At 32.9% G+C, this 24,098-nt stretch overlaps 4 protein-coding genes across 4 annotated transcripts; 1 reads left to right on the top strand and 3 right to left on the bottom strand.

Annotated features, from left to right (window-relative positions):
* Positions 1 to 9,179: 9,179 nt before the first annotated feature.
* On the top strand, positions 9,180 to 12,104 carry LOC107903244 (sulfite exporter TauE/SafE family protein 3). The gene is made up of 11 exons (XM_016829284.2): positions 9,180 to 9,542; positions 9,667 to 9,826; positions 9,931 to 10,131; positions 10,218 to 10,282; positions 10,366 to 10,488; positions 10,570 to 10,656; positions 10,747 to 10,797; positions 10,891 to 11,112; positions 11,283 to 11,376; positions 11,618 to 11,758; positions 11,882 to 12,104. The coding sequence occupies exons 1-11, from the start codon at positions 9,318 to 9,320 to the stop codon at positions 11,965 to 11,967; spliced, it is 1,455 nt and encodes a 484-aa protein (XP_016684773.1). The 5' UTR covers positions 9,180 to 9,317; the 3' UTR covers positions 11,968 to 12,104.
* A 492-nt stretch (positions 12,105 to 12,596) lies between these two features.
* Positions 12,597 to 17,868, bottom strand: LOC107906522 (protein disulfide isomerase-like 1-6). The gene is made up of 12 exons (XM_016833538.2): positions 17,121 to 17,868; positions 16,870 to 16,999; positions 15,949 to 16,111; positions 15,545 to 15,663; positions 14,962 to 15,042; positions 14,798 to 14,887; positions 14,633 to 14,704; positions 14,481 to 14,549; positions 14,004 to 14,084; positions 13,560 to 13,694; positions 13,048 to 13,101; positions 12,597 to 12,970 (listed from the first exon to the last, which is right to left on the bottom strand). The coding sequence occupies exons 1-12, from the start codon at positions 17,639 to 17,641 to the stop codon at positions 12,875 to 12,877; spliced, it is 1,611 nt and encodes a 536-aa protein (XP_016689027.1). The 5' UTR covers positions 17,642 to 17,868; the 3' UTR covers positions 12,597 to 12,874.
* Positions 17,869 to 19,088: 1,220 nt separating this feature from the next.
* LOC107906524 (uncharacterized) lies at positions 19,089 to 20,242 on the bottom strand. The gene is made up of 2 exons (XM_016833540.2): positions 19,540 to 20,242; positions 19,089 to 19,373 (listed from the first exon to the last, which is right to left on the bottom strand). The coding sequence occupies exons 1-2, from the start codon at positions 19,741 to 19,743 to the stop codon at positions 19,236 to 19,238; spliced, it is 342 nt and encodes a 113-aa protein (XP_016689029.1). The 5' UTR covers positions 19,744 to 20,242; the 3' UTR covers positions 19,089 to 19,235.
* Positions 20,243 to 20,252: 10 nt separating this feature from the next.
* Positions 20,253 to 23,598, bottom strand: LOC107906523 (glyoxylate/hydroxypyruvate/pyruvate reductase 2KGR). The gene is made up of 2 exons (XM_016833539.2): positions 23,012 to 23,598; positions 20,253 to 20,924 (listed from the first exon to the last, which is right to left on the bottom strand). The coding sequence occupies exons 1-2, from the start codon at positions 23,432 to 23,434 to the stop codon at positions 20,406 to 20,408; spliced, it is 942 nt and encodes a 313-aa protein (XP_016689028.1). The 5' UTR covers positions 23,435 to 23,598; the 3' UTR covers positions 20,253 to 20,405.
* Between the last annotated feature and the right edge of the window lie 500 nt (positions 23,599 to 24,098).

Genomic DNA, 24,098 nt, shown 5'->3' on the forward strand with positions numbered 1-24,098 from the left:
AATTTTAGAAATTTGTTTGTTCGTCTTTTATATATTACATATTTGTCTAATTTAACTTATTTATTTGTGTCATATAATTATATCATATCTAATATTATTTCGTTAAAGACATGAGAATTTACTCTTTCTTTTACGTAGAATAAATGAAATTTTTTATTAAAAATAATAATATAATATACAAAATTTCTCTTCTATGACTTGCAATAAAAAAAAGAAAATGTTATAATAAAATATGAAAATAATCAAATCATTCCTAAACCCTTAAATTATTGAAAAAGCACATTTAAATATACTTAAACTCAAGGACGAAACCAAAAAAATTTTTTAGGGGGTCGAAATTAAATTATAATTTTTAGGATAGTAAATATGTAATTTCACTATTTTAATAGTTTATATCTCTATAATTTTTAAAGGATTAGATCAATTTTTTTATATTTTTTAGGGGAAGTCAAGTACAATTTTATTTTTATTAATTTAAAATTTTAAAAATTTTAAAATACTTAAATAAAAAAAATTTATTTTAGAAAGAATCGTGCCCTACCAACTCCTCTAATTTCACCCCTTCTTAAACTCATATTTTTCTAATTATTTACTATTTCAATTAAATTAAAACACAATCAACAATTACATTATCTTCCGAACACTTTCATAATCAAAATTCTCACTATCATATTTGAAGTTATTTATAGTCGCACCAATTTCTACATTCACAAGTCACGTTTACTTTCGGTACCAAAAGTCACATTTACTTGGTCGCGCACTCACTCGTGTTTTTCGTTTTCATCTTTACCTTTTTTTCTCTTGATAATACTCCATCTATTGCCCCATTATTATTGTATTCCTAATTCAAAACAGGTTACTTGCTTTACCATTTAAACAATCAAAATATAAAATTTTATTATAAAAATGTATTTAAAATATTTCAATTAATAAATTAATTTAAACAAATAAAACCCCATTTATTAGTTTTAAGCTAATCACCCCTAACAATCATTAACTATTGATATTTTTGTGTTTTGGTACCCAGTCTTTTTGAGTCATCTTTCAATACGTCAAAAATAATAATACTTATCTGTTACCCACTCGCATTGCGTGATGATTAAAATATTCCCACATTTAAGGATAGATTATTAGCATCCATTAAATGTATTTATTTAAATTTAAATTGATGTTTGAATCTCCGTCTGACCGTATGCATATGTTATGTATGTATTTTGTTTGGTTCATTATTGGGTATATTTATACTAATACGATTCTACATTATAATTAATTGAAGATATAAATGTATTTGTGAATCTTCTGTGTTTATAATAGTAAACTTTAAAATTTAAAATAAGGGATAAATTTCAAAATTATACATGAACTTTGATTTAATGTACAATTGTATATATATATTAATTTGGTGCAATTATACACGTGAAACTCTAATTGTGGTTCAAATATATACTTGAAACTTTAATTTTGACTTAATCATACACATTTAAAGAAATAAATACATCAATTTATTTTTATATTGGATAAATATATAAACATAAAATGATGTTATATTAATAATTGTGTTAATAATTTATAAAAATTGGATCAAATCAAAATTTCATGTATACAATTACACATTAAACCATAAATTATGTATAATTTTAAGATTTATCACTTAAAATAATAAATCTAACAAAAAAATGTAATTATTAAATTAAACTGAAATGCCAAATTATTATATTACAATACATATGCGATTTATATGTGTATATAGAAGATATGCACAAACAAAAAATATTGACTATACATAATAATTTGTTTCCACGTTTTTCTATTATATGATAAATGCAACATTGTCCAATTAATTTTCTGATTACATTAGGTCCTCTAATATCTTCCAGCCTTCAAAACCAATATTTAATGTCCCAAGTATTGTGCATGACATTCAACCTTTAATTAAAACCGACCACGTTATTGAGCTTCCGTCAAATTTTAAGTTTTTATATTCGAATCCCTTGAATAAAGGGAAAAAAGTTTAAAATATATTCTAAATCTTTATAAATTTGAAATTTAATTTTTTATTATCTTTTAAAAATTTATTCTCTATATTTTTCAATCTCAAAATTTAAATAATTTTTCTATTAAATTTATTAAAATAACATTTTAAAACTAAAATAACATTTATTTAATAATAATTTAATAAAAATAAGGTTATAATCAATATAAATGTAACATAAAATAATGTTAACAATTAAACTTTAATATAAATATTTATATTTATATGTTGGATTAAGCCGAATCTTAATAATCATATCAGAGTATATACGAAAAAATATAATATTCCAATAAATGAGATTTACATTTAAAATACTAATTCATTTTTTTTATTTTCTTTCCTTTTTTTATATAAAAGAAAACGTTTTGATTTTCAAGATTTCCTCGTTTAAACCGAGATATTTTTAAATGAAATTTTCAGATATTAAAAATTAAATTTATCGGATGCTACTATCTAAAAATAAATTAAACTCTAAGTTTGTATCTTTAATTGTACTAGTAATTACTCGCAACTTCAAACCAACAAAATGTCTCTTCTTCCCATTAGTTCGATAAAATATTTATAGTAATAAATTCAAAATAATCTAATATAAAAGTATTTAAATTAAAAAAAAATAATACATGAACTTTGATTTAATATGCAATTATATATATGAATTTTGATTTTATGTAATTTTATAAATAATTTTTTATTGATCAAATTGTCACGAATTATTGACACAATTGTTGATATTGCACACAGAAATATTTATATTTATCCCATATAAAAATAAATTAATGTATTTCTTTCTTTAAATATGTTTGATTGAATCAAAATTAAAGTTTCGTATATATATTTGAACTAAAATCAAAGTTTCATGTGTATAAATGCACAAAATTAAAATTTATATATCAAATTGCACATTGAATCAAACTTCATATATATTTTTTATATTTATCCCTTAAAATAAATAAGCATTAAAAATTTTAAAAAAGAAATAAATTATATTAGGATCATGCTAAAAAGTATAGTTTTTAGGCATCAATAAAATAGTGCAATGTCATTATATTTTAAAGATAACAAAGTATTATTATCCACTCATCTATATCTAATATCTTCTCCAACTTAATTTAACTTTAATTAAATTACTTAAAATAATTAATTTTTTAAATTATAAACAAATCTTTTCTTCTTTTACAAAATTTAATCATTTTATTTTTTCCATAAGTTAATATTTTTATTTTTGCGCAACCAATTTAAAAAACAATAATTGTTGTGCAATTTTTTTTCATGTCATTGACACGTAAATTTGGTAATATTTCACCTTGAACCCAGAACCTCGAATCTTGAACTTGAACCTTAAACCTTAAACCTCGAACCCCATGGTTCAGGATTTGGGTTCGAGATTTAAGGTTTAGGGTTCGAGATTCAAGGTTTAGGTCTAGGGTTCAAAGATTTGGAGTTTAGGGTTTATGTTTAAGGTTCAAGGGTTAAGGGGTTGCGAGTTACGAGTTCAAGATTCAGGGTTCGAGTTTAAGAATTCATGGCTACAAGTTCAGGGTTCATGTTTAGGGTTCTATAGGGTTTAGGGTTTGAGATTATCAAAATCATGTGTCAATTACATTAAAAAAATTATCTAAATGTAATTAAATAATTGGAAAAGAATAATGAATAATATAGTAGGAAGAGTCCATAAAATAATTTCCTTATGGATAGGTATATAATAATAATTTCATGTCTTTCAAATTTTAACGATGTAACAAAATTTTATTGATGAGTAAAAACCTTAATTTTTAAGAAAATTTCCTACTTTTATTCCCATAAAAAAATTACTTATTTTTAAACATAAACAACATTTAACATCTTTTTATCGCAAGGAATGTGATCTGCTATGGACCATGTCCAGATTTTGTCCATTTCCAAGACCACGTGCTACTATTTTTATTTATTTTACCAGTATTGATTTTTTTTTTCTTTTGTACAATTTACTGGTATTGGATTCTATTCCAACCTTCCACGCAAAAACCCGATCTCTGTATTTAGTTTCCAGGAAAAATTGCTTCATTTGAGGTATATGTTCTCGAGTTGAAGAACAGCAAAGTAAGAATGACCATAACGCCCTTAATGTGCTTTGCAGAACTTGGGGTTTCTGCATGCTCTCTCTTTAGTTCAGGATCTTCATTTATAACTTTAGTTTAGTTTTGACTTGAGTTTATGGTATAGTTTAGTTAAGTTGTGTTACTGCTTGGAAATGGCATGGAACACATGTATGGCTAGGTTGTCCGCCCACGAAGCACTTCCTTAAAGGACAGAATTTTCAAGACGATGGCAAAGCCCCTTTCTTTTTCCCTTGTTTGCTGACTTCTTTTTGCTTTGTGATCCATATAAAAGCTTAAACAAAACCACTCAAGAACAAGCTGTTTATGTCTACTCCGAATAGTTTTGAACGTGAGAGGTTGGATTGGAACAGTACTGAAGAATGACCAAAAAAAGGTTACTATAGTTTGTGTAATACCCGATTTTGCCCGGGTCTAAAAAGGCCCGAATTACAAACAGGCCCAAACCCAAAATAAACAGAGGCCCAAAATTACAGTGGCCCAAAATAGTTTCAAAAACCCTAGGGTTTTTAGGGTAAACCTTCGCGCAGCAACCACCTAGCCCGCACGAGCCGAATCTACACTTGCACAGCAAGAAATAAACAACAAAAATGGAAAGGAAACTAAAAGATTGCGAACCAAATCGATGTGAACAGATTTGCTTTCTATGTTATTGTTTTATTATGGCTATAAAAAGCCATTAAAGATACTGTAAAAGGGTATTAGAAAATCAATAAAAAAAGCAGCATTTTCACACAAAAAGAGCAACCGAAAATACAAACGGAGAGTTCAACACTGAGAATGCAGAAATCGATTCAAAAGGTTGATATCAGCAGTTTTTTCTTTTTCATTAATCTACTGTTATCATTATATATTTTTTTTATTTACATACAAATAAAAATAAATAAGAGAAAGAAAGAGACAACCTTTCTTTTGATTCTGAAACGACACTGGGACGGTCGAGGGAGCCACCCCGAGGATCGGTGGCCGGAAACCGAAAGGTTTCTTGATTTCTTCATGTTTTTTGTTATTTTTTTTGAAGGTTTTGAACTCGGATTTGGGCTTAGAAAGGTCGAAAGGACCGAGAGGGGATTTTCTCCTTTTTCTGACCACCGCAGATGGCAGTGCCGTCGCCAGAGATCAGCGGTCGGTGCGGTGGTCGACGGTCGCACGTTGCCCAAACCCCTGGTCGGACTTGTGGGCTGAGAGAAAAGAGGGGAAAGGGTGTTTTGTTTTTTTTAAAGAAAAGGGTAAAAATGATTTTTTTTTTGGAAAGTTGGGGGGGGTTTATAAAGGGTAACAAAACGATACCGTTTTGGAGTGGCCCCAGACGCTGAAAATGGCGTCGTTTTGGCCTGGATCGACCCGAAACAGACCCGACCTGGGCAGGATCCGCGTGTTTTTCATACGGAGGTGTAAATTGCGCTTTAAGCCCCTCCGCTTTTTAATGTTTTCTCAATCAGGTTTTCCTTCTTTTTTAAAATTTGCCCCTTTAATTTATTTTTAATTTTAATTTAGTCCTATTTGAACGGCGCCGTTTTAGAGTAGAAAGGATAATTTCCTTTCCAGCCCCTTTATGTTATCCGCATGTTCAATATGGTCCTTTTGCCTCCATTTATTTACGGATTTGCCCCAGACTTCTATTTCTAATTCAAATTAGTCCTTTTTGTTATTTTTTAGAGAATTAATTAATTTCAATAATATATGTAATAAACCCAATTTGCCCGGGCCCAAAAGCACAAATGAAAAAAACCAAATAAATAAAAATATAAAAGTCCCGTCCAAAATTACAAAAACTCATCAGACCCAAAATACAAACCAAACCCAGATACATAGGCCCAAATAGTTTTAACCCACTAGCCTAGCCCAATATCCCCAGCCCATTAAGCCTAAACCCTAGCCTGAATACGACTAGCCCAACTACACCAAGCAGCTAGGGCGAGCCTCCAGCGCCGCAGCCACCAGGGCATTCCCTCGGCCTCATGCGCTACGTCGAGCCGCGCCACGTCCCAGCTAGCCTTCGTACGACACCTGCAAAGGACAAACAAATGCAATAGACGCAAAGAGGGGCCAGCAACAGCAGAAAATACACACGAAAAATGCAGCAGAGAAGAAAAGAAAAACGGATCGCATTTTTGGATTTTGCTTATTATTATTATTATTGTTATTTCGAATGGGGGGGCTATAAAACAAAAGGAAAAACCCTTTGAGGGGAGGTCACGCATATTGTATCAAAAAAATCAAAACACAGAATATCAATAAAAACGAAAAAAAATTGAAGGAAAAAGGTGATTTTAGATTTTATTTTGAAATTTTTCTCTTGATTCTTTGCTTCTTTCTTTCATGCTTTGATTCATTTTTCTTTTGATTTACTATTTAAGAGAGAAAACAGAAGGGGGTGATTTTACCTGATTGGAATCGTTGTTTGCTCCGTTGTGATCGGAGTCGAACGGTGGTTCAAAAGATCGGAGAACTCCCGAATATTTAGCGGCGCAGAGGGGTAGAGGCTGGTGTTTGATTTCATGAGGCTGATTTTAGGGTTATGGGGGGCTTATATAGTGCGTAAAATGACACCGCCTGTTTCAGTGGCCCTAAAACGGTGTCGTACTGGCCGACTAACCCCAGCAACCCGCGTGGTGACCCGACCCGAGGGCAGGATCCGCGCGTTTTTGTTTTTTGGTCTATTTTCGCAGCGAGCCCCTCTGTGTTTTGTATTGTTTCAATTGGATTTCCGTCAATTATTTAATTTGTACCGCATATTTGAGTCGGATTTCATTTGGGCCCAAGTTTAAACGGCGCCGTTTGGAGTCTGATCAGTGGCTCCAAAACGGTGCCGTATTGGCTCTGTAACCCGCGCGTGTGACCCGACCCGGGGAGGATCTGCGTAATTTCATTAATTGGTCCATTTGCGCCACTAGTCCCTCGCTTTTATTGCGCGCTACAATCAAGTTCTTTTATTTCTTTTTAAATTTAACCTCTTATTTCATTTTTGTTTCACTTTAGTCCTTCTCATAACACAACGTTCCGAGGTGTTGGGATTATTTCCCCTTTTGATCCCTCGTGTTAGTCGCGCGCTTCATTTTAGTCCTTTCTTTTTTATTTATTTCAGATTTATTCCTAGATTTCTGTTTTAATTCCAAATTAGTTCATTGTTTTATTAATTAGTTTAATATTAATTTATTATTATTATTTGTTATTGTTATTGACATTATTGTCATACTTAGTTACATTCGGTTACTTATTATTATTTTTCATATATATCACTTTATTATGCACTGTTATTTTTAAATTCTTTTATTTTATTATTATCATACATTATTATTTTAAGTTTGTGATGAATTATTTCATTGTTTAATCCAATACAATATATTTTAATAACTTCTATTTTATAATATATTTTAAAAAAGCCACTTTTATATATTTCATCTTCAAAGATTTATATGATAGTATCCTTATTTAATATTTTATATTTCATGTATACAATTTATATTAAATTATTTTTATTATATATATATATCATTGATTTCATACTATTCTAGTTATTACCTTTAAATTTCCCTTTAGATTCATTTATATATTTTCTTTCGAATTCATTTATATATACACATACTTTATTTTTGTAAACCTTAAAACTATTACTTATATAGAGTATGTTTTATTAACTCTATTTGGAATCTAATACAAGTTCATATATATTTCTTTTAAATTCCGATGTTCGTAATTTATTGATTATCATTTATTCTCTTGTTTTTTGGTACTTAAGGATTAATTATTAATGTTATGGTTTTTTTTAATGTTGGTAATTATGTTTGCATGGTTTGAGATATGTGATTATGGAGGTTATGTACATTATATCATTTCGTTTATGTTGATAGATTACTCGAGTTCATTAGCATGTTTTTTTTAGGATTATGAGTTATCCTTTCGCGTTGTACATTATTATTCAATTGTTTTTTTTCGTTCAAAAGATTACGTCTAATATCGTTTAAGTATCAAAATCATTTTATTCAAAAAAACTTTCAAAATAAAGCAAATACTCGACATTTGGAATCTTCGAAAATTGAGCCCTAACGTATTGGGTTCCAATTCTCTTTGTCGAATCTAAATAATCGAGAATATGCTTTAATCAAAACACATAAATAAAAGCTCATTCTCAGGAATTTGACGCGTTGTGTCCTAACGCATTGAATATGACGTATTGTTTTCCCGAGACGAGGATTTTTCTAACAAATAAAAATAAAGACAATATTCGATATTTAGGAATTTTGTGAAACCGAGCCCTAACTTACTGGGTCTTGATTTTTTAATTTAACCCAAATAATCGAATATCCTTCTCAAAATGCATAGGTTTTAAAAGTCAAGAGATAAACTTAATTTTGAGGATTTAAGATGTTGCACTCTAACTTACTGAGTGTGATAATTTATTTCTTTGAAATAAGTGAGTCTTATCGTTCAATTCATTTTACTCAAATTTTCTTTTCAAATGATCGTATTTTAAAATCTTTTCAAAATTTCGACATTAAGACATTAAACAATCAATTCGGTACCAATTTTGGGCGCCATGAGAGTGCTAACCCGTCCTCGTGCATAACCAACTCTCGAACCTGTTTTCTCAAAATTCGCCGACCTAAAATTATTTTCAAGGTGATCCGATCACACCACAATAAAAGATCGGTGGCGACTCCCATTTTATTTTTAAAGTCGATCTCCATTTTTCAAAATTTCAAAAGATGGTTTCGACAATATAATTATAATTTTTATTTATTTTATTATTATTATTATTTTAAAATAACTTATATGTAATTATTATTTTCATAATCTCTATATTTATTTTATAATTTATATGTGCATATATATACTTATATTTTTATTACATATTTTAATTTATATATATTTATATATTTTTCTTTATTTTCGTAAATACGTTATATATTTTTATTAATTTCATAATCCACATTCGTATATATAAATCCATATGTATGATGTATATATTATATAAACCTCTTATATCCTTTATATTTTTTTTTATAATTTTGTTTATTTTCTTCACTCGTTATTTATTTTTGTTTTCATTTATATTTTAAAGGAATGTTTTTTTGCTCATCTAGTTGATATTTTGTATGTCATTGATTATTTTACCTTATTTGTATTAATTTTGTGTATTTATTGTTCATATTATGCCTATATAATTGAGATAGAGACAAAGAGAGATGCTCATCGGTTTAAGGCATTTAATGGCTGCTCCGTCAAAAGGATGGCGATTGATATTGGCGGGAATAATATTGGTCGGCTTCCTTGCAGTGGATTCAGTGCTTGTTACAGCTGAACCAAGTTCGAACCATGAACAATCAGGTTATAATGAGAAAAACTACGTTCGAAAAGCATTTAAGTTGTTAGAACAGAACAATAAACCTCGCCATGAACATGAATGGCCTGTAAGTCTCAACTCTCAATCTTCACGTATGTCGTTTCCAGATTTTGAACATTTTCTTTTCCTGTCTGCAATCAGTTTAAAAAAAGTAGTTTGTGATTTGAGAAATCTTGTTAATTTAATTACAGGACATAAGATTTGGTTGGAAAATTGTGGTGGGTTCCATACTTGGATTCCTTGGAGCAGCCTTTGGTAGCGTTGGAGGCGTAGGAGGAGGCGGTATTTTTGTTCCCATGCTTACCTTGATTATTGGGTTTGATCCCAAATCGTCGACAGCAATCTCAAAATGTAAGAATAATCCTTTCCTTACCAATTTTTACAAGTAAAGTTAACACCTTGATAGAGAAAAAAGAAAGAAGACGAAATGAAATCGGTTGTTTTGTTGTGGTTAGGTATGGTTACTGGTGCGGCAGCTGCAACAGTATGCTACAATATAAGGCAAAGGCATCCATCACTTGAACTGCCTCTGATTGACTATGACTTAGCACTTCTATTTCAGCCAATGTTGGTTTTGGGAATTAGTATTGGAGTTGGATTCAACGTGATCTTTCCGGATTGGATGATCACAATTTTGCTAATTATTGTCTTCTTAGGTATAATTTAAATGTTTTCAAGTCTGATATTTCTTCATGTTCCGTCTCTTGGACAAGTATTCTGATAAGCTTGTATATAAATGCAGTCATGTCAAGTAAGTCATTCCTCAAAGGTGTTCAAACATGGAAAAAGGAAACCATCAAGAAGAAGGTGCTTAAATATGTTTGTATCTCATTTTCTGTGCTACTTATTCTTGCTCAGCCCTTCTCTCACTTGCATCTTTATTTTCTTAGGAAGCAGGAAGGCAGCTGGAATTAAATACTAACGATAATGCAGTGGAAGTCAAAACCCAAAATGAAGAACAAGTTACTGCAAATGGCAAACAAACAGGAAGCAATGAATCAAAAAAATCAAAGGTAAGTTCCATGAAACTCTAGTTCTAAATATATTTTCCCACAATCTTTATCTCAATCATATCATGGTTTCCATTTTCACAGGTGTCTCTTATTGATAACATATGCTGGAAAGAGCTTGGACTTCTAACTGCTGTCTGGGTGGTAATCCTTGCTTTACAGATGGCTAAGGTCAATCAATTTCCTTTCACGAATTATTTACTCTTACAACATTCTTGAGGCTGAAGGAACTAACACAAACCCTATATGTTTCACCTGCAGAATTATTCAACAACATGTTCAGTAGAATACTGGGTATTGAATTTGTTGCAGGTTACTTCAAATTTCAAGCTCATATGTAAGCTATTAAATCTTTAGAGCTGTTCTTGGGAATTTGTTTGACAAATTGTTTGATTCATTGTGTAGATCCCAGTAGCTGTTGGAGTATCTTCATATGAGGCAATCTGTTTGTACAAAGGGAGGAGAAAAATTGCATCAAAGGGGGATGTTGCGGCAACTTGGCGAGTCCACAAGCTACTGATTTACTGTGGCTTTGGTGTGTTGGCTGGTGTACTTGGTGGGATGCTTGGTCTTGGAGGAGGATTTATTTTGGGTCCTCTTCTTCTGGAGATGGGGATCCCCCCTCAGGTGCTTCCTTTGATATCTTAATCCTTCCAAAATGTTTAGCATCACCATTTTACGATTTCAGTTTTTTCTGTTGTCAATATTTATTATATAATTGACCATGATAACATAAATAATCGTGAATAATCTTGTAAAGCTACTGACTTTGACCTGATTTACGAGATCTTATGTAGGTGTCAAGTGCAACGACCACCTTTGCCATGTTTTTTTCAGCATCGATGTCAGTGATTGAATATTATCTTCTGAAAAGATTTCCAGTCCCTTATGGTATAATGTTGTTGGAAAGTTATTACAATGCCTTCATTCTTTTCCTTTCTTTTTTTCTAAATATTCAAGTGTAAATACAGAGAAATGATGATCTAAATATGTGAGAAAAATATTAAAATTTTAATTTAAGCATACTCGTATTTGACGCATATATCCAATAATCATCTCAGTCCGAATAAATGGTAGGTTAACTGAAAAACCTTAGGGGGAGACTTATTCACCGTTTTTGTTGTTGAAACAGCTGTTTACCTGGCTGTTGTGGCCACAATAGCAGCATTTGTTGGGCAACATGTAGTGGGAAAAGTGATCAAAATACTGGGAAGGGCATCTATAATTATCTTCATTCTATCTGGAATGATATTTGGTAGTGCGATCTCACTAGGTATTTTTTTTCCCAACTCTCACATTCCTGCAATAGAACTGCCTTTTTCTTTAATGCTGTCATTATTATTATTGAAATGACAAATTTGATTTAAATTATGTAAAAAAAATGGCAATAAAACAGGTGGGATAGGCATTGCTAAGATGATCAAACGGATTGAAAGAAAGGAGTATATGGGACTTGATGATATTTGCTCCTATCAGCCTTAGCTTGAATTGGAAGAGTAGTGAAAATTTAACTGCAAAAGTCCCCTGTACAACAAGACATATCACAATTATAGATGTACTACTTCGTGTTACGAGGCCAAGCCTCCATTATCAAAATAAGAGAATCAGATTTCATTAAATTATGATAATGCATGATCCATTTTTTAGCAAGAAACAGAATGTGTTGTCAAATATTTAATTTGTTTTTTTTTAGAATAATAATTTTTATGATACGCATGTAGTACACTTCTATAATTTCATGAATGGTATCCGAGAAATGACTGTAAATTTAAACAGCAATTCTGCATAAATTTACGTTTAATGAAGTAACACACACTCATAAGCATACAATAAGAAGTAACACACACTCATAAGCATACAATAAGGAAAACAATAGAGAAAACTTCAATGTTATTTCTTTTAATGTGTTTGGTCCTCCGTAAATAAATAGTTATAATTTCCAATTGAAAAGTGTTTTAATATAGTCTTATTTTATAACCTTTTTATTATTTAATTACACTAATAGTAATATAATTTCTATTTCACTTTTAAATTAATATATATTAATATAACCCATATAAATGAATAGAAATGCATCTATCACCAATCACCAAAATTCAAACTAATGAATATAAAACTCAAGCCTTGTTCCTTGTAGGCATGTTGCTATAACACTAGTATAATTTCCTTACACATCAATTTGTCAAATTAACATAATCAAATTACAAGTTGTCAAACTTTCCCAACAGGAGGAAGAATCTCAGGACCTAAAATCTTATTGACTATTGTAACCAATCCTAACATATACCAAAGGGAGTTGGCAAAACTTAAGAGCCCCTTTTTCCCTGTATTTTTGGGTGGCCTTGAGGGCTGCGATTAAAGTGTTTAGGTATTCTTAACTATATATGTCCTATAGTTCATCTTTGGCCGCTTGATCTTTGGGTCTCACTTGTTTGTTAATGAAGGCTGCTAGTTCTTTTGAACCTGATTTTGTTGAAAGTTTGATCTGCAAAGTAAAATGGATCACTATGTCAGATGGTGCTAAACAAATAAGACGAAGTGAATATTGTTAATAATGATTACCGGATTGTCTTTATCACCAGCTTTGTATAAAAAGAGTGACGGGTAGTTGTCAACCTGAAATGATAAACAATGACAAGAATCTTGGTGTCATCAATGTGCAACCTGAATGTAAATGAAAAACAATCAAAGAATTCCATATGTAATTGATTTGGTTCCTTTGTTTTTTTCACACTCGAGAATCATGAAGTATATGGGAGCTAAGGATCCTAGAAAAAGAACAGATATCTCTTTCAAGAGTTTTGATCTCATCTAAGGCACAGAATCATAATAGATTGGTACATGGCAAGTAGGAGCAAAATCCATGAGATAGGCTCAGATAAGATACAAATTTGGCTTGATTTATGACTCTTGATCCAAGATAATAAAGGCTGAATGCCCCCAAGGAATGGTTAAAAAAATGGACATAGAACATAATTGACAGTCTTTCAACAATCAAGGTATCTTTTCAAGGAAAGTTAAACAGGTATTCAGTTTTAAGGTGTAGAAACTGATCGATTTCTTATAAAGCATACCTGAAGTTTTGGATGTTCATTAGCAGAAGCATCAATCTTAGCAAAGATGAGACTGTCCAAGCCTTTAAAATGCTTAGCCAATTTCTCAACCTGCTTGCTCGTGGTCTCACAATTGATGCACCACGGGGTATATACCTGTTTTGTAACAATAAAAGAGTAAGACCTTTTTTTAGAGTTAAGCATATATTACAGCAAACTTGTCGAGTCCAGATATAAATTAGTATATAGCAGGTGATATAGTTAAAATGCTGCAAATTACTACCACCAATCTAATTGTGTATCTATCTATATATATAATAGAAACGGACATGGATGCCATGCATGCAAGTGAATCCAGTCACCCTGTATTTTCATTCTTCAGATGGAACTCTAGAGGGATTAAGTTAGTTTGCACATCTCATTGGCATATACTAATAAAGCATGGGATGTACATAAGATTGATACCTCTAAAAGAACATTCTTGGGACTGTTCAAGACCAAGTCATCAAATGTCTTTCCCACGACAGCTAGCACACTTGCATTATTCTGCAAATTTCAAAATACAAAAGTTTGTTGGAAGTCGGATAAAATATAAATTCAAATTTCAGCAGCTTAGACAGAATATATCTTTTGTATGCGCAGAAAGGAACTTCTTGCATCAACATAATGCTTATGATGACGCATTTATTTTTTCTTTTTTCTTCAACATTCACAAGAAATGCCAGGATTATAGGATGACAACTTTCAATGCATGGCAAAATCGTAGGAATAATGCTGCTCAAAGGTGAATTCAAATAACTGAAAAAGAGACTCAAAAGCATACATGTACATTTTAATAGAAGTTATAGTTTCAAACAGAACAATTACAAATCAGATGAGTCTAAACATATCCACCAAGCATTACGTAAGAGAAATTAAAGAAACACAAAACTTGACCCTCACGTTATCTGGTATTGGCTGTGATTTGAAGTATGTTGAGATAGAACCATGCAGAAGCCCAGAGCAAAATTCCTGTAAAACCAATTCGGAACTCCATATTAGTTTTCTGAATAAATATTTCCTTAAAGGTAATATCTATAGAGCTCAATTGTTACTTCTATGTTGCTTGGGGTTGGGTCGGACTGCAACAAGTACTTCGAGCTGCCTTTGTTATCAAATGCCGTCACCTATCAGGCAGATACAAATATATTTCATCAATTTACCAAAAAGATATGTAATTGCAGTTAAAAGATGATCATTTGCCAAAAGGAAATACTGACCAAAGTGTTTTTTGATTCCTCAAGCCCAAACAAGGTTAAGAAAGGCTTTGCAAGGTTTTCATCAACAATGTCTATATAAATAAACATCACCTGCATCACAAGAGAAAAAGATATGAATCTTTTTGCACCAAAATCTCAAACTGTCAAGTAGTAAATCCAAATACCTTTATTATGAACTTTCTTGCAACATCTTGAAGAGGCTCAAGAAGAGTCTTGAAATCATCAGCTTTCGCAAAGACATAAACCTGATGGGTAAGGAAAGGTAAATTCACAACACTGCTTGAGTTTCCAAGAGAAATGGTGAAAACTTTATGCAACTGTATGAAGGCCAAAATACAACCATAAGATAACTAAAAAAAAGAGTACATATCAGAAAACAAACCCATGTTGACTTCCATAACATTGCCTCGTCCTTGATTAACGTCCCAGCACATTAGCGTTGGTAGAATATTTAAAATACAACAATAAAGATTTTTCCAGTTACACCCAAATCAACTCATCAGGCCAAATGATGTAGTAACACTAGCCAAATTGTAAACATATTTTTACAAATAGAAACTCATGAAAATTTTAATCACTATGCAAAATCCAAGCACTTTACTTACTCACTCTCATACCATTGCTTTTTTTAAGTTTGTATTTGAAAAAAATAAAAGATGAAATAGTTATATACGGAAAGGAAAAGAAACCATTAACATAGTAAACACTAAACAATTAAAGATAAGGTCAAGTTCAAAGCATGGAAACCTGAAGTTTGATGGGGCTGGAGTAAACTCTGACAGAATTCAGTTCAGTCAATTTAGTAACTAAGGGAAACTTGTTGTAGTCCAGAAACTGCAAAATGTTCTCCATCTCAAATGTACCGTCTGTAAAACCGAACGTATATGTTACTAATCTCATCAATGATTCTGGTTGGCTGATATAAATATAAGCAACCGACATAAAATAAAAAAGAAGCCAAGAACAGAGGAAGTCATTAGTCCATAATTTTATGAACTGTCTTGCTTGGTATTACTCCGGACAATCACTGATTATAAGTCAATAATTTTCATATTCAAATATGAACCACTCAAAGGAAAGAGATGTAAAATTAGAAGCTAAATAACTAATGAACCATTCACAATAAGCAGTTTTCCAGATTGCGAACTCACCATAAGCAGTGTACCTTTCTGGTTCACTTTTAACAATCCCAAGGAAATTAGTAGCTTTGATATCTGGGTAGAGAAGTTTAGCCACCTCAATGTTGCTTGCTTCAGCAAACTGGATTTCATTGTCAGACATAGCTGCCTTTATAAATGCTTTATAATCAGATCCCTGCAAGAATACCATGATAAGTACATTCCCCTAGTGCATTAGCAAAAATCGATGCAGTAGAAAACATCTAATATATAATATGTAAATATAAGCAATGCAACTTGGAGAATGGGGAGTGTGAGAAGAAATATTAAAATAAAAGACTATGAATTTGAATTTGAATGCGTTAAAAGTCTAGAATTGCATCCCCACTTGACATCAAAGTGACTGTGCGCAATGAGGTTGTTAGTCTGCATCAACTTGTACGACAGAATTGAAACTAGGTTTTCCGGGAACTAAATCTTTTGGAACAATGCATCTAAATGACTGCTTGTAAGTTCTTATTTTCCACATCAAAGAAGATTTCCATACAAGAGAATAGAATGGGCTAAAGAAAGTGATAGTAAAGGAGAACCTAGGCAATGCCTCAATGATGACTTATCTTGCCATAAAATTTGTACTCATATGCTATCAACTTATTCTAAAATCAGAACCATCACATAGGAATTTACAGGACAACTTCAGAAGAGCCAAATTAGAACATCAATAGGTTCAATATTACCCAGGACTGCAGCACAGAATAGTCGAGAAACACAAGGACTTCACCTAACAACTTTAAGAGAGGAAAATTATTTCCTTACATAAAACATAGGATTAAAGATGCATCATTAGGGCGTAGAACTGGGACATTGAAATTTAATAGCCCCAAATCAGGCTTTACTGTATAACTCATAAACCATATCTAGACATGATCCGGAAAATGCTTCAAGTAAACATACCTCAAATTTCTCAAAAAGACCAATCACAAACATGTGGTGCTTTTTAAGAAAATCTTCTGCCTCTGTCACCGTGTTTATTCTAATGACAGGCACACCGGTCTTCTTCCTTGCCCATATCACTATTTCTTCCCTGAAAAGAAAAACAGCCCAACAAAATATTAATCACAATTGTCTGTTATATGAATCCTCCTAGGCGAATGAATTGCTCCAAATTTATTTACAATTCAACGAAGAAAAAAAGATCAACTTACGCTGAAAATCCACCCGTATAAGCTTTAGAAGTGCCATTAACAAACAAAAGCAGAGTAGGGAAGCCTTTAATATCAAGCAGAGAAGCCACCTTTGGGTACCTTTCAGCATCAAGCTTGGCCATCAAAACCGGACTTCCCAATTCTTTCAAAGAAGTGGCAGCTTCAGCAAACTGAGGCATAAGCTCAGCACTCCTAACGCACCAAGGAGCATAACCCAAGAGCAAAACAAACTCGTTCTCATCAATGACCCTCTTGGAATTATCACTGTTAAGCTCAAGAACTATCCTTTGTGCTTTACTTAACACCTCTGCTTCTGAAAATCTACTGCTAGACTCTTGGTCTTGGTCTTCTGGTAGCTGATCTTCTTGTTCATCCAAGGCTAAAAGCTGTTCAAGGTCATCAGAATCATCTTCAAAGTTGGTGGGATCAGATGCATTGATGTTTATGGAAAAAGAGAGTAGTAGGACAAAGGTGAGAGTGAGAAGAAGGAATCTTGAAGGGGGGTTTTTGGAGAAAAGCATGGTGATTTAGTTTCTAAGGAGGGTTTTCGAGATTTTTGCAAAGGGGGTTAAGAAATCTGAGGGGTTGGATCAGATCTGAGGAGGAAGCGATTTTTTTTTCTGGGTTTTTTCTTTTCCCTCAGAAACAGGCTTTAAAGGATAGCGCGTGTTTAGGCGAAGCTGAAGCTAAATTAGAGGAGAGATTAGTTACTGTAAAGAGTTTTGTCGGTCAAAAATGAACTGAAATTATTTCGAGTTTGGAGTTTGGACACTGGTGGACCCTTCATATCTTCCTCTATTTTTTCTTTTTTTGTATTATAGTATTTTTTATTTTATCTATAAAATATTTATATGTTATTAAATAAATTAAATTGGACCAATTTGAGTTATTTTATAGAGGGAATGAAATGAACTGTAAATCTTGGCTCTTGGGATGGTCAACGCTATTTTTATGTATAAAAAGACTTCGAAATCTTGCAAAATATAGTAAATATTAGATTATGAAATATTGCTGAATCAAATGAGTAAACCCTTCAGACCAAAAAAAAAAAAAGAAGACTAAACTCGAGTAACTTGTCATAAAAAATAAACAACTCGGAAATGGTGCATGTTTAGAAATGCAAATCTTCATACAGAAACGACTTCGGCCATTGTGTGCACGCCTCGTCGTCGAGCGGAAGGCAAAGAAATTTGCCTCTACTGCCTCATCCTCACAAGTGTTACGACCATGTTCCTCTTTTAAGTGTCAATGGAATTTCAGCACCATTTTGCATGTTTGATCCAAGTAAAGATGATATTCTTTAAAAAAAATCTAAGATAAAAAGCAACACAATTCCAAATCGTAACTTAATCTTATTGGTTCATGCAACCATTTTTAAAAATATATGTTTAAATGTTTGATGTTTAAATTCTGGTATCTACAACTTTTCAAACAATTTCCAATAGTCTCTATAATTAGTGGCATTGTTACTTATAGATTGCAGTTTATAAAATATACAATTGCTAGTGTGCAAAATGCAAAAGACTATTTTACACGAGAAATGCAATTTTTTTCAAACTCATTCTTCGTGTGTCAAAGTTCAATCACACCGCTGTGTCAAAGTTGCATGGGAACACAAATATAGTTCAAACTCATCCTGGCTGGTACCATCATGACCCAAATGCAGAACATGGCACAACTATATTTACCATGCCATAACATCCCAAATGCACACCAAGAAGGCTTTTACTTACCTTGAGAAGATATACCCAACAAAACTTCTTAATTTTCAAACTTTTAAGCTTGCTCTACATAGAGGGTGAGACATTTATCTTGATAAAACTTCGAGTTGGTATAAACATAGGCATGTTTCTTTAAATAGAAAAAAGAAATTAAAAAATTAAAAATATTCATGTTAGACATATATTCATATCCAACACTTATCTGAATCTAAATAACATAAAATTTTAAATGAAGAAAATCACAAAATGCAAAATTTCATACAACATTATATTAAATGAGGCCTTTTCAGAGCATTACTATCTATCAACATTATATGTTACACAAAATTTATAGCTAGAGGGTCGCCGTGATCATTTGTTCTTTTTTTAACAGATAAGAACAATCCTAAAAGACTTACTCATCACAAAGCAATGCCCAAACATGAAGATCGAAATAAGACTGCTTCATTTGCTGCTCCTGTGCATCACATACTGCTTCTGCTATGTCACACAGATTCGAAACATCATGAATTACCATTTCATGAGCTTCTGTCTGCGATTCAGATTTTACAAGGAAACTCATTTTTAGGAGAAGAACCCAGAATTAATATACATTCTAATGATTTCATAGTAATACTTAATTTAGTTTTTGAAAAATTAACTAAAGTTAGCAAAGATTATTAACAAAAAAGGGTAACAAAATTAATTCCATAATTTACCAGCAAAAGAAGCTCATCAACCAAAGAGCCAAAGTCGTTATCCTTCTTATCCTTATCTATGTTCTCCGACCCTGAGAACGACGCGATTCCCTTTTCCTCTTCTTTCTCCCTTGATTTCCTTCTTTCTTGCTGTTGAAATTGAAAATCTAAAGCCTTCTCTTGCATTGACTTCAAAGCGTTCTCCAAAGCCTCCCACTGCTTCATCTCTTTATTCTACTTCTCCTTCACTTAGATAAGAGTTTTCCTCTTCCACTCTCTCCTTCGTTTCTCTTCTTCCTCGGGATCAGCCGGAAACAAGATGGCTCGGTAAGAACGCGGTGGCGTTTCTCGCGTTTGTAGATGAATCCATCGTCGTTGCAGAGCTCCCACTCGTCGGTGAGGACGGTTGTTTGGGAGGAAAACGAGGGAAGGTCCATCAGAGAGGTAATTTTAGGAGAATTTGAAATAAGGGTGGGTGTTGTTGTTTCTTTTTGGGCTAAACTGCAAGTCTGCTTGATTTGGGCCATAAAAAGGCGTTTGACCAACATTGAACTTACGTGAAAGTTTCGAGTATGGATCCTTAACTCAAACATTGACGAATCACTTTGTCAAAAGGCCCAACCGAACAAAACAAACCTACCCAACCAATTCTTAAACAGGTCGAATCATGACAATGGAGATCTAAAACTTTGGCATCTTCTATGTTTAAATTGGTAATATGTAATCAGTTATAATTAATCAACAAAGGATGGCTAAACTTTTATTCTAATTGCAATCAACATTGATGCCCCATAGGAATAAGGTTCTACCGTACAATGTCCTCATAATCATGAAAATATAAATAAGAGGCACCGATCTGAAGATGGCAATCAACTAATATAGCACAACTAAACCACAGGAGTTAATAGTGGTTTCCTCAGAAAGTGTGCCTCCAAGTTCCCAATCACAAGATCAGCCATAGCTTGGCGGGTTTCCACCGTACCGCTACCTACATGAGGTAAGAGCACCACATTATCAAGCCCAAAAAGCTCTTCCGGTACTTCGGGTTCATGTTCAAACACATCAAGCCCTGCACCTCCTAATCGGTGTTCAACCAATGCAGAAACCAGCTCGGGTTCATCAACATGAGGGCCTCTCCCGATGTTGATGAGAACACCCTTTGGACCCAATGCATCGATGACTTCCCTGTTGATGATGTGGTGGGTCTCTGTAGTCAGTGCACAAGCAACAACCAAGATATCGCAGTTGGCAGCCAGCTCAACAACGCTTGGATAGTATTTGTATTTGATCTCTGGTTTCTCTGTTCTAGAGTAGTAACTAATAGGGCAGCTAAATGCTTCAGCTCTCGTAGCAATTGCCATGCCAATTCTTCCCAGCCCAATAATGCCAACTCTTTTTCCAGTAAACTGAAATAGTTGAAAAATGGTACTTGTTAAAAAAGGAACGGAAACAAAGTGAACAAAGGGAAAAAGGAACCCTTTAATCTGGTATACTAAAATATAAAGTAACGCAGACATATATACAAGGAGAACCAAGTAAATAAGGATTCAATTCAATCATTCTTAATCTTAGGAACCGAATAAAGTCTAGGCAAATACTTCACTTCTTTTGAAAGTTGAGAAGGAAACTTCTCAAAGGTGAGTAAAGCACTTCAAAAAGCAAATTCAACGACACAATATGCACACACCATTGTACTCTTCTCAAGCAGATGCTCATAGTCGAGCATGGAAATCAAATGAATGATTTTTAGTACAAAGCATGGACAAAGTAGCTACAGACTTATTGTCCTACTTGCATGAAAGACTGATTAAAACCTCATGAAAAGCAGAAACGGTATATTATCATTAGAGTGAGGGCCACAGTTGCAGGACTTGTAGCTTAATGCCCTTGCTTTCTGCACTAATTTCTACTAAGTTGAAAAAGGAAATTAATTTATCTAAATAAACAGGAGACACCGATGGCAAGAAATATAATGAGGGACATAATCATGTAATGGAGGAATCAAGCACGGCGTAATAGCTAATCAGTAATCCATTTAGCTAATTCACAAAACTTTGACCATTTGTAGAAGAATCAATAATATCAAAATTAGTTTGTACCCTATCTCCTAAGCAGTTTATACCACCTCTGTGCTCATTTCTAAAACCGTTTGAGTTTCATTAGCCGGATAAGTAAGGGAACAACCATAATTACAAAGTATTGTTCCGAGTTGCAATACATATCAGAGATCACACAGAAGTCCAATAGTCACTCATGTCTGATTGCTGCATTCAAACATGTATCTACCCCAATGTCCAAAATCCAAATATGATAGAAATAGGACGACAATAAAGCGATATAGTACCACAGATGCATGCCTTATGGTGCTACATGTGGCCTATTTTATCTTTCAAATGAATAAGATGGTAATGGCAGCCTGAACACCAGATTTATTTAATCAACCAGACTTAAACTAACACATCCTTGGCTCAGACTCACAATTCAAGAATAGAAAGGGAAAAAAAGATCATATATCTCACCAATTTGCAGAACTATAAGTGTTTAAAGTGATGAACATTTTGCTCATAAAACCTCACTCTTACTAGTGCTTTCTATCAACTGTGAACATGAGATAAAAGCCAAATGCATCTCAATTTTAAGAAGACCAAAAATCACTGTAGACCATTAAAAATTACTGTATGTACTGATCATGCTGAAGTACAAAGAGAGGAAACTAGTAATGCAGCAGTAGTGCTTGCATAATCATCGAGCAGAAAGATAAGAAAGTCTACTGATTATTTGTGATACCTGAAAACACCAAGTCAACTAATGCAGCCACCACAAAGCAATTACTAGAGAGGGCTAGAGAAACCACTAACCAATTGTGATTACAAGCACACAATTGCATCTTAAACTAAATGTATGCACTAAAAATAGCGTAAGCAAGACTTTCATCCCCAGAATCTTTCAGACCCAGAGCCTATATACAATATTAATGCGATATATACAGATTCAACTTGAAAACCACGAATGACAAAACGGCATCTATTTTTATTTATCAGCATGCAGAATGTGCAGTTAATTCATTATGAACTTCAAATAGGATTCGTGACTATTTTTATTTATCAGCATGCAGAATGTGCAGTTAATTCATTATGAACTTCAAATAGGATTCGTGACAAATGTACCTCTTCAATGCAGAACAATTATAACAAATGTACTTCCAACAATACAAGTCTACAGTCTTCTTTTCATTGCTTCCATTTCCATAGATTAAATTATTCCAGAAACCCACAAATTAGAGATTCAAAAACAAACTGAGTTCTTGACTATAAAAAATTACCGAGTTCTGCAAAATGAAGGTACTGGATAAACAGTCAAGAAGAACAAATTCAACAGAAATACCAATATCATAAAAATCATCAACACATAAAAACCAAAAAAATCGAAACGTATTCAACGAAGCAAGCAAACCCAAACTCAACAATGATGCCAAGGAAAATAGCCAACAAACCTTAGTAGTCAACACATATTGCCCTCTCTTCCACTTGCCACTCCTCACAAACCGATCACTCTCACAGAGCTTCCTCAACACCGCCAACATCAAACCGATCGCCAAATCCGCCACGTCCTCAGTCAAAACGTCAGGGGTGTTGGTAACTCGGATACCCTTTTCTTTACACTTGGCCAAATCTATCTTATCAAGCCCCACACTGAAGCTGGCAACAATCTCCAACTTGGGCAACGCCTCGATCAGCTTAGCATCGGCACCGGCAAAGGCGTTTCCGACGACCGCCTGGATTGAGTCCTTGTGAGAAGCCAGAAAGGATGATTTGTCCGGCACTGTCCAGAATCTGAATAGCTTGAAACGGTTCTCGAGTTGTTGTTCGAGGTAAGAGTTCATGGGGCAAGCCATGAGAACTCCAATGGATTCCATAGTTGATTGAATTGTGAGAGATAGTAAGGTGGAATTTCCAAGTCCAATAAGCCTGGAGAGTGAAAAGAGAGCAGTGATGGGGATTGATTGCGGGCTGTGAACCAGTTGAAAAAATGAAAGGCAGAGAATGCTCAGAAAAAGGGTCGGTGGGGCTGTTGGATTAATTTGCCGATTTAAATGAATGATTACTTGGGTAAATTATACCGAAAATTATACCCAACCGCACTAAATTATTAATAAATTTAAGTTTTAGTCATTTAATTTTAAAAAATTATAAAATAATTATTAAATTGTTTAAAAGTATCCAATTACATTATTAGATCATTCAAAAAATTTTATTCTAAGTCATTGGATTATTAAGGTTTTTTTTTAAATCTAGTTAGTGAGCTTTAAGTAACGATTCAACGATTGGTACCAAGGATCAATACCTAAAGATGAGTAGAAGAACATACTTTAAATCCAGGTCGTTTAGACGATTAGTGTCATAGATCGAAAAAGAAAATTGTTTAGATTTTAGTTTATAGATTCATGATGTTCAAAATTGTATATGAAAGAAATTGAACTGTAGGATAGAAAGGGAATAAGAGCTTTTGATCGATGTAGGTGGTACGAATAAAAAAGGCCATACAACAATAATTTTAATAATCAATTACTTAAATGAGAA

Source organism: Gossypium hirsutum, chromosome D05 (genome assembly GCF_007990345.1).
Source record: "Gossypium hirsutum isolate 1008001.06 chromosome D05, Gossypium_hirsutum_v2.1, whole genome shotgun sequence".
Lineage (NCBI taxonomy): Eukaryota > Viridiplantae > Streptophyta > Magnoliopsida > Malvales > Malvaceae > Gossypium > Gossypium hirsutum.